Source organism: Chelonia mydas, chromosome 1 (genome assembly GCF_015237465.2).
Source record: "Chelonia mydas isolate rCheMyd1 chromosome 1, rCheMyd1.pri.v2, whole genome shotgun sequence".
NCBI lineage: Eukaryota > Metazoa > Chordata > Testudines > Cheloniidae > Chelonia > Chelonia mydas.
Window position 1 is genome coordinate 304534721 of NC_057849.1, and position 15676 is coordinate 304550396.

The following is a 15676-nucleotide window of genomic DNA, read 5'->3' on the forward strand; positions in this document are numbered from 1 at the left end:
ACTGTTGTAATTCCAGTGAGTTACTCCTGATTTTCATGAGTGTAAAGGTAAATTGGAAAAAGACTCTGAAATCACATGTGCTTTTTGGATACTTTGCACCAGCCATGGTAGTACAAAGTGACCGTAGAGCAGCCATAAAGGTTCCACAGCGGGCACGCAGAGGGTGTTGGGAGCAGGCCTGGAGATAATGAGGGCAAGACCAGGGAACTCTTGCACTCCAGAATGCCCTGCTGCAGGAACAGTTGCTTTATATAGTGCTAGTAGCTGAACTCAAGTATCAGAGGGGTTAGTCTGTTAGTCTGTGTTAGTCTGTATCCACAAAAACAATGAGGAGTCTGGTGTCACCTTAAAGACTAACAGATTTATTTGGGCATAAGCTTTCGTGGGTAAAAAAACCACTTCTTCAGATGCATGGAGTGAAAATTACAGATACAGGCATATATACAATGGGAGTTACCTCACAAGTGGAGAACCAGTGATGACAAGGCCAATTCAGTCAGGGTGGATGTGGTTCACTCCCAATAATTGAGGAGGAGGTGTCGATACCAAGAGAGGCAAAATTGCTTTTGTAGTGAGCCAGCCAATCCCCGTCCCTATTCAAGCCCAAATTAATGGTGTTAAATTTGCAAATGAATTGTAGCTCTGCAGTTTTTCTTTGAAGTCTGTTTTTGAAGTTTTTTTTGTTGAAGGTTGGCTACTTTTAAATCTGTCATTGAATGTCCAGAGAGATTGAAAGTGTTCTCCTACTGGCTTTTGTATGTTACCATTTCTAATGTCTGATTTGTGTCCATTTATACTTTTATGTAGAGACTGTCCGGTTTGGCCAATATACACGGCAGAGGGGCATTGCTGGCACATGCTGGCGTATATCATATTAGTAGATGTGCAGGTGAATGAGCCCCTCATCGTGTGGCTGATGTGGTTGGGTCCTCTGATGGTGTCGCTAGAGTATATTTGGGGACAGAGTAGGCAACGGGGTTTGTAGCCGAACTGGCTTTCAGTAGTGCTGGGGTCTGGAGGCACATTTCCACTGCTCTGGATTCCTGTGCCGGGCTCCGCAGTGGCCCAGGGATGTATCGACCCTCAGTGTTATTTCTTAAAGGGACACTGTTAAGGCTGAGAGGCCTAAAATTTAGGCTTTCCTCTTTGGTTTGGAGATTGGTCTTCAGCATGGTCTTCCTTACCCTGGTCTTGTAAACATAGGAACTATTGAAATACAACCTCCCACACAATTACAAATAAGTTGTTTTTTAAAGTCTTCTGTCTCTGGTATAAAGAAAAAAGTGGGAAAAATGATTGCCCCTTTGTATGCATTCTTAGTGGGCGGGCACAACTTTCTGGCATAGATTCTTTTCTCTGGGGTTGTCTACACACAGTTGTACCACTTTAACTATGTCAGTTTGAAAAGGGGATAGCTAAAGCTGTACAGCCCCCTAGTGTGGATGTAGTTATACCAGGTTTCTATTGGTATATCTTATTCCTGTAAATGTTGAGGTTTAGGCTATATTTGCATATGGATCCTTTATACGAGTGTAACTCTGCATCCTAACTGGTCTACGCAAATACTGTGCATAGACCAGGCTCCTGAAAGAACAGTGTGCACAGAGTTGTCATTGGATTATGCTGACATCTTGAATGAGGAGCAGAAGACAGACTGACAGCCACACCTTCCAAGGATAGTGAGGTTTTGAGCATGTTGTTGCTTGAGCATTGCTTATCTTGGCTGAGTGCATAAACCACCCCAATGTTTGAGTACCGTCTGCTTTGAAATTTCCATTCTGTGCCTGAACACCCAGAGCTCGATGCCTGTGAATGGGTCTGGTGTCCGCCGTCTAGTGGTCACAATCTCTGGCAGTCACCCCACCTAGTGGTCGCAGTAGGAGGGGTAGGGGAGCCTGGGTCCTCCTGCTCCACCGGGTTGCGACTCAGGGCCCTGTGAGGCCTGTCCAACGCCTTTCACCTGGGGTGCCTCACGTCAGCCTCCATGGGTCACTTCCTACCTCCCCCTTGCCTAAGGCATTCTGCAATTTGGCCTAGCCAGCACTTCCACACAGGTTGCCTACCATCTCCAGTCCATAAGAGCTGCCACTCACCAATGCTTTTCCTCCTGGTCTGGGTCTGGCTGCATCGTCCATTGGAGCAACCAGAGCCAGCCCTTCTCCCTACCCTTTCCATCCCTAACTAGGCTGACTGACTCCCTTTTAAGCCCCACCTCCAAGTGGAGCATGCTTGACATGGACAGAGGGACAGGGCCTGCTGAGCCCAGAGCTGCCCTTTCACCCTTTGCTGTCCAGTGAGGGGTTTGTACACCCCATCACACAGCCCAAAACTTATCCTAAGAGTGACCCTTGGAAAATTACCCTGTTAAAATGCTTCCTTACTTTGAAGAGTGAATACGGAAAAATGGCCCCTTTTTACTGATCAGATTTGCTCTCTGTGTCTATTCAAAATCAAGTGAGTTAATCAAAAAAGAAAAGGAGTACTTGTGGCACCTTAGAGACTAACCAGTTTATTTGAGCATGAGCTTTCGTGAGCTACAGCTCACTTCATCGGATGCATAGCATATCGTGGAAACTGAAGAAGACATTATATACACACAGAGACCATGAAACAAAACTTCCTCCCACCTCACTCCCCCGCTGGCAACAGCTTATCTAAAGTGATCCTCAAGTAGAGCCATTTCCAGCACAAATCCAGGTTTTCTCACCCTTCCCCCCCCCCCCCCCACACACATACAAATTCACTCTCCTGCTGGCAACAGCCCATCCCCCTTTGAAACCCCTCTTTATAATGCGCATGATAATCAAGGTGGGTCACCTCCAGCACTAATCCAGGTTTTCTCACCCCCCCCCCACACCCCCCCCTTTTCCAAAAACCACACACACAAACTCATTCTCCTGCTGGCAACAGCTCATCTTACAATGTGCACAGCAATAATCCAAGTTTAACCAGAGCGTCTTGGGGGGGGGTTTGCAGGAAAAAAAACAAGGGGAGACAGGCTACCTTGCATAATGACTTAGCCACCATGATTTCAACAATTTCCATCCCACCATCAACCTCAGCCTGGTCCAGTCCACACAAGAGATCCACTTCCTGGACACTACAGTACTAGTAAACGATGGTCACATCAACACCACCCTATACCGGAAACCTACTGACCGCTATTCCTACCTACATGCCTCCAGCTTTCACCCTGACCACACCACACGATCCATCGTCTACAGCCAAGCTCTGCGATACAACCGCATTTGCTCCAACCCCTCAGACAGAGACAAACACCTACAAGATCTCTATCAAGCATTCTTACAACTACAATACCCACCTGCGGAAGTGAAGAAACAGATTGATAGAGCCAGAAGAGTTCCCAGAAGTCACCTACTACAGGACAGGCCTAACAAAGAAAATAACAGAACGCCACTAGCCGTCACCTTCAGCCCCCAACTAAAACCCCTCCAACGCATTATTAAGGATCTACAACCTATCCTGAAGGATGACCCAACACTCTCACAAATCTTGGGAGAAAGGCCAGTCCTTGCCTACAGACAGCCCCCCAACCTGAAGCGAATACTCGCCAACAACCACATACCACACAACAGAACCACTAGCCCAGGAACCTATCCTTGCAACAAAGCCCGTTGCCAACTGTGCCCACATATCTATTCAGGGGACACCATCACAGGGCCTAACAACATCAGCCACACTATCAGAGGCTCGTTCACCTGCACATCCACCAATGTGATATATGCCATCATGTGCCAGCAATGCCCCTCTGCCATGTACATTGGTCAAACTGGACAGTCTCTACGTAAAAGAATAAATGGACACAAATCAGATGTCAAGAATTATAACATTCATAAACCAGTCGGAGAACACTTCAATCTCTCTGGTCACGCAATCACAGACATGAGGGTCGCTATCTTAAAGCAAAAAAACTTCAAATCCAGACTCCAGCGAGAAACTGCTGAATTGGAATTCATTTGCAAATTGGATACTATTAATTTGGGCTTGAATAGAGACTGGGAGTGGCTAAGTCATTATGCAAGGTAGCCTGTCTCCCCTTGTTTTTTTTTCCTGCAAACCCCCCCCCAAGACGCTCTGGTTAAACTTGGATTATTGCTGTGCACATTGTAAGATGAGCTGTTGCCAGCAGGAGAATGAGTTTGTGTGTGTGGTTTTTGGAAAAGGGGGGTGTGGGGGGGGGGTGAGAAAACCTGGATTAGTGCTGGAGGTGACCCACCTTGATTATCATGCGCATTATAAAGAGGGGTTTCAAAGGGGGATGGGCTGTTGCCAGCAGGAGAGTGAATTTGTGTGTGTGTGTGGGGGGGGGGGGGAAGGGTGAGAAAACCTGGATTTGTGCTGGAAATGGCTCTACTTGAGGATCACTTTAGATAAGCTGTTGCCAGCGGGGGAGTGAGGTGGGAGGAAGTTTTGTTTCATGGTCTCTGTGTGTATATAATGTCTTCTTCAGTTTCCACGATATGCTATGCATCCGATGAAGTGAGCTGTAGCTCACGAAAGCTCATGCTCAAATAAACTGGTTAGTCTCTAAGGTGCCACAAGTACTCCTTTTCTTTTTACGAATACAGACTAACACGGCTGTTACTCTGAAACCTGAGTTAATCAAGTGAGTTAAGTGACTACAATAAGAATTTACTGGGTTTTACTTTTGTCGGTGCTGCAGAGCCCACACAGATGGGAGGCTGTTCCTCCCTATGCAACATCAACATATTGGTAATTGCTTATGAAGTTCAAATCAGTTACCTCCATACAATGGGGTTGCAAAGTTAATATGAAAGGTATAACCTGAAGATGAAAGGTGCACACACGGGTAACAGAGGCCCTGATTTTGACCTGCAAAACCTTTATTCCTGGTGAATGATGCATGTGAAGCAAAGAATCCAAATTGACTTTCGGAGCCTAGGTTGAACTTGCAAGGTTATAAACTGAGCGTGTTAATAAGGAATCATCGAGAGACAATCAGCATGGACCCGCACAATGCTATTTTAACAGAGGCGCTTTTCAGAGAGGAGCTGTGTGCTCAGTGAAGGGCTGCTCGTATCGCACCACTAGAAAATATACAGCTTCAATTTTGTTTTTAAATTGATATATTGAAATGGAGTGAGTCTGCATTAAAAGGGAAGTTACACAAATACCTTAATAAACTTAGCACAGTGTGGTTTTACACTAAAATGAGGTCTGGAAATAATACGAACAGCTTGACTTTTCCCTGAGTATTACTTAAGAGTTTGAAATGTCTAAAAGTGAAGTATGTTGGAGTTAATGAAAACCACACAGGACAAAATAAAGGCACAGTGCAAGGGCTTTTTGTCAGCAAAGTAAAAAAGAAAATATACCACCTATTGGCAGATATCATTGATGTTTTGATTATTAATAATATTTAATTCGGTACTTCTGAGATCTCTGTTGCTACAATATGAGGCTTGCTCCCGCTCCCATTGAAGTCAATGGCAAAACTCCCATAGATTTCAGCAGATACAAAATCAAACCTTAAGTATGCTCAATGAAAGAGTATCTTGTTGTTTGTATCTGTGTGTAATTAGTGTGGACAGAGTCCTGTGGTCCTTATTCAGACAAAGTTCCAATCAATATCACTTGTAGTTTTGACAGTGTAAAGCCCACAGTATTAGGCCTTATTACATCTGAGTTATTCTGTGTTGAGAAATGAGGGATTTGTTTTAATGAAGTGGAGAGAGTTGTGTAACACAGACTCCTACATTAGCACTGTCATTGGGAATGAACAGAATAACCAATATTTGTGTACAATGAGAACTGTGGCTATGGTTAAGGCTCTGCTCCTGCAGTTGGATGGGGACTCCTTGTGGGCATAAGGGTCTCTGCTAGCAGATCCCAACACGGTCAAGGAGCCTAAGAATTTATCATTTTACTGAGTCATGTGATGATTGTAGCTCCTCTCTGCATATTTTTATTTTATATTTCATTGAACAGAAGGTGACTGCTCCTTTTAACAGTATGTTGACTATTTTCTTTATTTATTCGGATTTTTTTCAGGATTGCACCTTCCAATTACTTTCCCTGGATGCCTGGATCAATATGTGCTGTCAAAGTCAAACATCGCAAGTGGCCCTTCTCAGCCTGTGAAATCACGCGAGGGTGATGAAAGGACAAATTCTGCCCATCTGTGGTACTTGTGGAACTGGACCAATAGCGCACAGCTGTAAGATAATGATTTTGTATCATTATGTTCTGGATGTCTGTATATGTTTCATAGCATGTTTGAGCGAGAGGCAGTCCAGCAGCATGTAGAAAGGAAGGATCAGAAGCCCAGCAGCATTCTACCTATGCAGGTACTTACACGCCATCATCACTGCAGTACCTAGTCTACACATCCAGTGCTGCAGCGGTGCAGCTGTCCACACTGGCGCTTAGGCTGGTGTAACTTATTTTGCTCTGGTGAGTGGTTTATTCACACCCCTGAGCGATGTAAGTTATGCTGACATAAACTAGTGTAGATGTAGCCTTAGTGCATACACACACACCTTCATATACTGAGATGATGAGGATCATTTAATCACCTAGGTAGATACAAATACAGACACACCTCTTAATAATATATAAGTCTGTACAGTGGCAGATCTATTAACCCATGCCCTGTTTGTGCCCTGGCCTATCCCCCGCCCCCACCCCACAAGCTCTTCTGTGCAGAGAGCCCCCATAAAGCTGAGGTCTTTGGCATATTGGAATATGCCCTCCCAGCACAGGCTCTCCAAATCCTGCGTCTGTTTCAGCAGAACCACACAGATTCTGCTGCCTGGGACCCTCTGGGAGAGATTCTGGCCACTCCATCAGCACTGCTGTGTGGGGAAGCCAAGCCTCTGTGCTCTGGATCTCCCGGGTGGATTAAGCTTCTGGAGCAGGATGCAGCACTGGTTCCTCACTTAGCCTCTCTGGCGTATTTCCTGAGCAGTGGCTCTCAGTCTGGGAATGGAGCTTCTCTGCACACCTGCCCTAGGCCACCAGGGCCAGTGCTGACCCTTGAGATAAACCAGTTGCTTAAACACATCCTGTCCCAAAACTCTCCCTACAAAGATGTGGTTACTATTTAACTCTCTCAGGGTCACGCAGTAGTTGTAAAGCAGTTAAAACACTTACTACAGAGTCTAACACATTTCTGTTTTTACTTAATCATATAAAGTACAAGACAATACAGCTCATACAAAGCAATATACATTCTAAGCACAATGCCCCTAACTAGCTCGCTCTTCCCTTGTGAGTCCTTGGGGGACCATTTGGGTTCAGGGAGGCAGGCAGGGAGTCCCCTGTGTCTTGAAGTGTTGCATGCTGATGGGTTGCTTCTTCCTCATGGGCTGGAGAAAATCGCTCCTGTCCTTTTAAAAGTTTCTGTCCTTTTAAAAACCTTAGTGCCCTGGCAGGTGACTTCATTGCCAAGGCAAGTTCCCCTCTGCTAAACCAGTTCTTCTGGGCAGAGACTAGTCTTTTGTCTTGAACAGCAGTTCTCAAACGTGGGTCGAGATCCCAAAGCTGTATTGATGTTGGGTTCTGAGTAGATGGGATGAGTGCTGGGAGGGTGAACTGAGGGCAGTGGGGTTGATGGGATAGGGGGGCTGAACTGATGGGGTGGTGATGAGCAGGACTGGGGGACTGAACTGTGGGGGAGCTGAATTGAGGTGGGTTGGGTGGAGACAGAACTGAGGGAGGCTTGGGGGACAGAATTAATTGCTGGGCAGGAGAGGGGCAGATGTCACGGTGAGAGCTCCTGCAGCAGGCACCAAAATCACTGTATCTGGTACATGTGGGAGGGTGAGCAACACTAACTGTCACATGTACACATCCTGGGGATGGGCAGGGGGAGTGCAAACATCAAGAGACTGGTCTAAAAAACACGACAAATTCTTTTTAAAAAAAACCTCGTGATTTTGTGGGAGGTCTGACTCTTGATTTTCGATCTATTGATCAATACAATTTGGCAATACAGTTCCACAGCTAATTCTTTGCAGACTACTGTAGCAAAAGACCAATAGCTGGACATCCCTGTAGTGTGGCCACTGACGCATTCCTGGAATACTGGACATTCCGGTACTTCCAGGAATGGAGTGGCCCCACCTCCCGCCGGCGTGACCTTGGACACACAGTATGTGCGAGGTCATTCCACATGGGAGGGTGCCATTTTTAAGAACATGCTGCTCTGCCTCCACTGATGGGACCTTGTATGTGAGGTCACACTGGTGGGAGCAGAGCAGCACAATGTTCAAAAGGGCATCCCTCATCTGATACTGGACAAACCATGTCTGATTTTGTCTGAGTATCAGACAGGGGACAAACCCTAGAGAAACAGGACTGTGCAGTTAAATACTTGACCAGTTGCCTGCCTACATCCCTATCTTGTCCAAATCAAAGCCTGCCAGATTATTGTTCACTAATTTATGAAGGGCGATTTTTCCTCGTGTCATAGTCTTTTACAGTATTTTATGAAGGTGCTGGTCTTGACTCTCTACTGTTGCCAGCCCTCCAGGATTGTCCTGGAGTCTCTGGGAATTAAAGATTAATTTTAAACTAAAGATTATGTCCTGTGATGAAACCACCAGGAATATGTCCAACCAAAACTCTCTTCAGTGATGTCATGCAATAACCACATGAGCGTGACAATGGCATTTTATTGTGTGTGACCCCACTTAAATGTAATGGATCAGCGTTCACGTTGCACTCCCTGTCAGTACGGAGCCGGGGAAGTTAATAATCCAATCAGTGGACCAAATTTGGTGATGAATCCTGGTCATGTGCCACCTGAGGCACATTGTGCATATGTTAAGAAGACTTAAATGTAAGTAGTTTTTATTAAAGATAGTGTAGGTTTTCTCTTTTCATTTCTTCCTGGCATTAGCACAGGGCAGAGTTAAAGTTGTTTGGGTGCCTTAACTTTGTATTTCCATTCCTTAACATGTTTGGATTTCTTTAAAATTGGATTTCTGGGTTGATCATGCCTGCTTTTGCAATAATTACAACATTGCTGTTATGTTTTTTACCTATAAGTTCCTGATATGTGCTCTCAGCTGTAATTCCATCTTGCCATAGTTTTTATCTGGGAATTACGATGAAATAAATCTTCCAAGCAGTAAAAACAGACTTGGTGCAAGCAGTATTCCAACCTACTTGGTTTCATCTCTTGTGTCACTTCACTGGGGAATAAAGGCTCCTATTTTCAGTATTCTTATACCTCATTTTCATTTTCATATAGAGGAAGCAAGCACTTTCCTAACACTTATTGTTCTTATTTTGCAGGAGTTCTATACCAGCTTCAGCTGACCACAAGCAGTTCTTGAAAGCTCAAGACCTTTCCATCATCATCAAAGCGTATGTGCTAGTGACATCCTTAACACCTTTGCGGGCATTCATTCATTCAACTGCCATTGTCTGGCTTCCTCCCAGGACAAAGCACTTTTCTGTAAAGGTAAAACTCTTCTTTTCTAACTGGTTCATTCACTCAAAGTGCAGTGGTAGAAAGGCAAACAATTTAGTTCCTCTTTCTTCTTCCTTCATTATTAGCCATTCCTACCGAACACAAAATATACTTTTCCTGGCTAGCTTTCATTGATCAGACAAAAGAGCAGTGTTTGGTTTGCAAAGGAGGAGGCAATGGGGTTATCAGGGCACTTCCAAGTTTTGGCTCGGTTGTGTGAGAGCAGATGCAGAGCTGTTGTTACGCTCTCCAGGACAACTGTGCAGACACTACAGTGATGAAGCTTTTTCTAGCTTGGTGTTAATCCACTATGGAAGAAAGTAAAATCAGTACCTAAAATAAGGGCTGGTTTGGGATCTTTAATTTTTTGAACTAGAGATGCCACAGAGTTGCCCTTTATGAGAGAAGTGGTCACGAACTAAGGGAAATGCTCTATAAGATGGAGGGAATGGGCCTCCAGTGCACCACCCTTAGGATCCTAGGTTCTGTGAAGATGGATGCTTTATAAACAGGCTTGAAAGGATTAGATTTTATCAGTAAATGCCAGTAAATGGTGCTTTCACTGCACACACCCAAATTGTTGGGAAAATATTTCCGTCAGTAATAATAGACATTTACAGCTAGGCAAAGTAAGAAAAATGGACCTTGGAAACTTATTAGAGTTTGACTTAAAAAGATATTCACTTTGTGTATTTTGACATGTGGTGTTAATATTTGTGTTTTAATGGTTATAAAGCTTTAACTTTCTGAATTTCAGGGTCTCTTGTCATTAAATAATTGTCTTCTCCCCCCCCCCCCACAATTTCATGCAATTCTGGAAACTTAAATTGATAAAAACTTTAAAAACGCATAAAGAAATACAAATCGAATCCTGCCAACCCTATTTATAAGTGCCTAAAATAGATTAGATCTTGTCATCTCCAGGTGGCAGGGGAGAGACTGTGATCCATCTTGCCCAGTGGCACATGCCTCCTCATGGGTATCCTGCTTCTCCTTTGTTCCATTTAGTGAGAAACTGCTTGTGACATAGCAGCTCTTCCTGCAATGCCAGAGGATCTGCTGCCTTGTGGATCATTCCATCCTTCCTTCTGCAGAAGGGAGACACTAGGGCTGCAGAGTCTTCTATGGGTCTCACCTGGAGTGTCTCAACTCCTGCACCATTGCTTGAGGGTTGAGGAAGCTGCTTCCACACTTGCCCACAAGAAGATCCTCAGATCCCAACTGAGTCACTTGAGTAGGGGGCACGATTTGGGTCTTAATCAGCGTGAGTGCTGGCATTATGCTACAATGCCACAATCCTACTATGATAATGCTAAAATGTTGGAGCATATTGAAGCCTACGAGATGATGTTGTTACTCATTTTTACCATCTCCCCTTGTGGAAACTAATTGGTCTTCCTCATTTAAGTCACGCACTGAACAGACCTCTGCTTCCTCTGAATTTAATTTAATTTTAAGTTAACTGAAAATATTACAAGTGTCCAGTGGCATCATTATAATCCCGTAACTAGGAACTAGCTTGGAGGATAATAATCATTAGTAGTTGTGGAATTGCACTCTGGAAAATAATCAGCGCTGAGACAAGTCTTCAAAAAGGGGCATCAGCCACCATTTACAGAACATTCTGGCAGCTGAAGAAGCAATAAAAGTGATAGATAGAAGTAGCAGCACATTGAGAGGAGTTCGAGTCTGGTTACTGCTTCTGTGGTCCTATATCTTCCACAGCTTTAGACAGAGTTGTCAGAACAGCAAGAGTTATACAAACAAGAGTCACCAGAGAAAGCATTTCTATGGTGATATACATTTAAATGCAAATTAATACAATGATGGAGAACAGGATATATTAGGCTGCCTCTAACTATAAACGGATATTCTATATAGAACTTGAGAGAAGTCAGAGAGTCTCCAAGAAATAACCAGTAAAAGCAAGGCACTGTATAATCTAACAATAGAAATTCTCTAGGTGTGACCAGCTAGCATATGTGGAAAATACATAAAGGATTTCTGGGCTTGATACAATGCAGCATCAGATGCACTGTGCAGGAGAAGCAGAAAATAGCACTTCGTTCTGGAAATAATGGTGGAAAATTAAATGTTTAAAATAAGTATTTTTCTCCCTGTCTATAAGTCAGCTATAAACCATTTTGTCATGATCGTAGAGCATGTTTTCAATAAACGACACAGAGTATTCAGCCAAACCTACAATGCCAGTTACCCGCCTACAGCAGACACAATGAGCCAGGACCTCTGAGTGAAGCCAGTGGCGCTATGCCAGTTGATGACAGCTGAGGAATTTGGTCCATAATAACTAGAAATGTTCAGCTTCAGCCACACGTTTCTGAAATGTGGGATTTCTTTGTGAAGTATCTCTCGTGTGAATGAAGGAAAAAATGCTCATTATTTGTTGTGCAGCTCCAAAATGTCAGTAGTTTACAACTATTATACATAATTCTTACAAATCACTTTTACTCACCCTGCTTATAGTGACTGAGGTTTACAGTGACTTTATCCACTATCTGTGCCTTAAAAAAAATAGAAACCTTGAAAAATAATTGCATAAAGTACATATCAAGGAATCTATGTCCAATCAGTGTGTCATCATTCCTGTTCATGTCAGGAGACATTGTGCACTCTCACTGAGCAAATAATTGAAGCCTAAACGTTTTCCTGTATATTGCCAGTATTGATGTGTGAAATGCTCTTCACTTGTTAATTACCTCAAGGTTGACAGGTCATGCAGTATTCACCAAAAAGGGAGACTCTTATTTCCATCAGGTGCTTTGCACTATTTTGTGTAGGACTTGAAGACTGGACTTGCGTCCGCGTGTGCACATTAGCACTTTAATTCTCTTGAGCAGTATTCCCCTAACTATCGTCAGGATCCTGGTTGTGGTTGTTTGGTAACCAAGGGTTCTCTCTTTTTATATTTTGGCAACACTTGCATAGCTTGTCATGTCAATATAGAATTTTTGTATTATATTGACAGGTTTTAAGAGATTAACTGATATCGGTGCTTTAGAGTCTTAGAAAATGGTTTAATTACTCAGGTTAACCATTTTGATCTATTCAACATCCCACCTACCATCTTTTAGAGGAGGCATTTGCTTTCACATGGCTCCAATCATGTCTTATGGGAGAGCAATTGGCACAGAGCTCTGCATTATCTGGCATTTTACTTTATGTAGTAGGTAGTATTTTGCACTGCCACTGGAGTAGCTGAGAATCTGACTCCATGTATGTGCACATGCAAAATGGGTAGTTAGGTGCCTGATCGTTTTCTGGGTCTAATTACCCATTTTGTGAACTCGTGCAACTTTAGGTGCTCATCTTAAAACATTGTTCAGAAGTAACTTTCAAAGCATGCATCACACTAAAAAGAACTCATTAAAGTTAGTTGTTGTGTAACAGTTCCATGGTGTAAGCCAAAATTACCGACTATTGAAATTGTTTCTTGTGTATTGTGCATTTGAAAATTTTAATAAACAAGATGTTTTTTCCAAGTTAACATATGTGCAAACAAAACAGGAACAGTATGCTCTCGGGAAATATGCCTTCTAATATGATTTGGGGCTCTCACTTAGAGCTGCACATTGTGAAAATCAGGTGATAATATTGCCCTCATGTGGCCTCTTTGGATATTGCCTCAGGACCTTCCAAAAATAATTTTTAATGTAAAATAGAATTAAAACATACATGTAAATAAAGAGCAAAACTTCTGACACAACAGAAACTTTCAATGTTCCTTCCCACCTCATTTTATTTTATAAGGGTGTTTTAATTACCCAATTTTTACCTTTATTTCTTTGGCAGAAACATACGTGAAAGAACTCTATGTATCCTTAACTCTCGATTAGGTTTTGAATTAAGCTTGTGATATAAATGAAATTAGGCCCTGATCGTGCAAACACTTATGCCTGTGCCTAACTTTACTACTGTATGTTGTTAAGCACTCGCATGTGTGTTTGCAGGATCAGGGCCTTCATTTGTAATGTTGCCGTAGTTGTTTGGTTCTAAACTCAAAACCCACCTCTCTCTCTTACCGCTCACTACCTCCAAAAAATCCCAACGTTTTAAGAGAGAGTGTATTTTAGACAGGAAAGTAAGACTGTCATCTGACCCTCCTAACTCACTTCTTTATGCTCTTTTTCTCTCTTACAAACTTCCAGGGGGCATATCTTTAATGGTGGAAGTCCAGGCCACCCCAAATCCTAGAGAGAAGCAGCTGCTTATTATTGGGAATTATATTTCCCCTTCCAGAAACCGAATCCTTGGAAGTCTGCCTCCATTATTCTCCAATAACATGGTATTTTGGGAAGGCCCACGTCTTCCCCCAGCAACAAGAGGATCCATAAGGAATTCTGTTGGTGGGTCACCACTGCTGATCCACCTCATCATTTCCAAAAGCCCAAGACCATGGTTAGGAGGCCATAGTTATTCCAGTCCCCACTCAAAGTACATTAGAGTCAGTGGAAGTCTTATTATTTACTTCACTGGGCTTTGGTCTTGGCCTTAACAGCAGAGATCATTAGAGGAAAGGTTGTTAGAGGCCTTTTTTCACTTCCTCCCCACCAGCAGAAATTTAGAAAACAACATTCTCAGGGATTACTAGTAACCACTGAAATAAGTGGGTAATTTAAAATAAAATGATACTCAGAGAACATTTTCCACTTAAATGAATTAAAACAAACTTTAGGTGGGATGAATTTGTGGCTTAATCTATTAACAGACTTCCTTTAACACTAGATTATGTAAGAAAAAATATGCACAAATAGGAAATTTACTATACAAAATAGTTGAATAATGTCTTGGTTTCCACCTTCATCAAGTGCTGTGTCAAAGGAACAGGGAAATGTCATCACATAAAAATAATAAATCTGGGTGAGAATAAATAGGCATATCCAACAGCTAGCACTATAAACTAATGATAAATCACTGTATTTTTTTCTCTGTGATGTATTCTGGAACCATTGTTTTTGATTATGGGTACATTTTTCTCCCATTACATGTTACAACTTCTTCGACTGGCAATGATTCATCAACCACTGTAGGTAGAAGACCACGTGTAGATAGATCTGTGTGTGGCAGTGCGCAGTGCTTGGAATAGAATTATTGTGGAATATGTTTCTTTGGCCGTTTTGCACAGATCCAGTCTGTATGTTGGGAGATGCACTGGTTATCCTTGTTTCTTCAAATGCATAATCAAAGAGGCGTGTGTGTGTGTGTGTGTGTGTGTATACATAAATACAGAGATTGTGTGGACTTGGCGAAGAAATATAATTAAGCATAGCTATTTTCCATGTGGTGCAACATAAAAGGAATGAATGCAGGAACGCTAACTGCAGATAGAAAGGCTTATGTTGAAAAAAATGTATCCTATTAAGAAGGATTTATTCTTCACTAAAATAAAACACTCAGACATTTAAAAAAAAAAAACCTGTCACATAATAAAGACCCTGCAGCTGTGCATATCCCCTTAGCTGTGAAACTACAATGGGATCACGGCACAGTGGAGCACTGTGACCCTGGCACTCTGGTTTGCCAAGCTGTCTCCATATTCCATATACATTATTATTGCTTAAAATGTAGCCAAAAATCTGAAAAGGAGACATATATGTCCTCTCTTCAGGAAGCAATTCTTATCTCACTGCATGTTCTCCGTACACAAAAGGTGTTCTTCAACATACGTCCTCCCACACAACATACATTTATTGCAGGGTTGCTTACAAGTTAGAAAGCACATTCTACGTCACCTAAGATCCAACCCACCAGTCCATATTGATTGTTAACCTGTTTTGTACCTTTTCTTATTTCTGTTTTGATACCACATTCCAAACCAGTTGCCTATGAAGGTGCCTGTACTAACACATTGAACAAATGTATCTTGCCCTTGACAGGCTTTATATTTGCTAATGCCACGCTCGGTACGGTAGAGAACCCCACTTGCCCCTCACCCCTCTGAAGAGGCAGGAATTTAACCTGAAGTAAATGCTGCACCCGTGTTCAATACCAATGACTTTATCTGCCACCTAGCCAGGAAGGACACAGCCACAATTAGTAAAAGGCACTAGCAGAGAGCTGCTATGAGAAGTCACACATATAACCCAAAACGTAATACGAGTCCTCGACGCTTAAATAGCCCTAACTTAACAACTAGTCCAAATGGCCCTCCAGGCTCCGTTCTAGAACAGAGTACCTCCTGCCTCTAGTGCTGTAGTG

The 15676-nt window shown here is 42.8% G+C and overlaps 1 protein-coding gene across 5 annotated transcripts in view; it reads left to right on the forward strand.

Moving 5' to 3' along the window:
* The window catches only part of CPED1 (cadherin like and PC-esterase domain containing 1), a 221709-nt gene that overhangs the window by 72759 nt on the left and 133274 nt on the right, over window positions 1-15676 (forward strand). For all 5 annotated transcript variants that reach the window (XR_006291938.1, XM_043550133.1, XM_037888943.2 and 2 more), the window contains exons 6-7: window positions 6034-6199; window positions 9283-9451. Coding sequence is in view for 4 of the 5 variants with exons in the window: in XM_043550133.1 (XP_043406068.1) it covers window positions 6034-6199; window positions 9283-9451 (335 nt within the window). In the remaining variant the exon portion in view is untranslated. The remainder of the gene's footprint in view (window positions 1-6033; window positions 6200-9282; window positions 9452-15676) is intronic.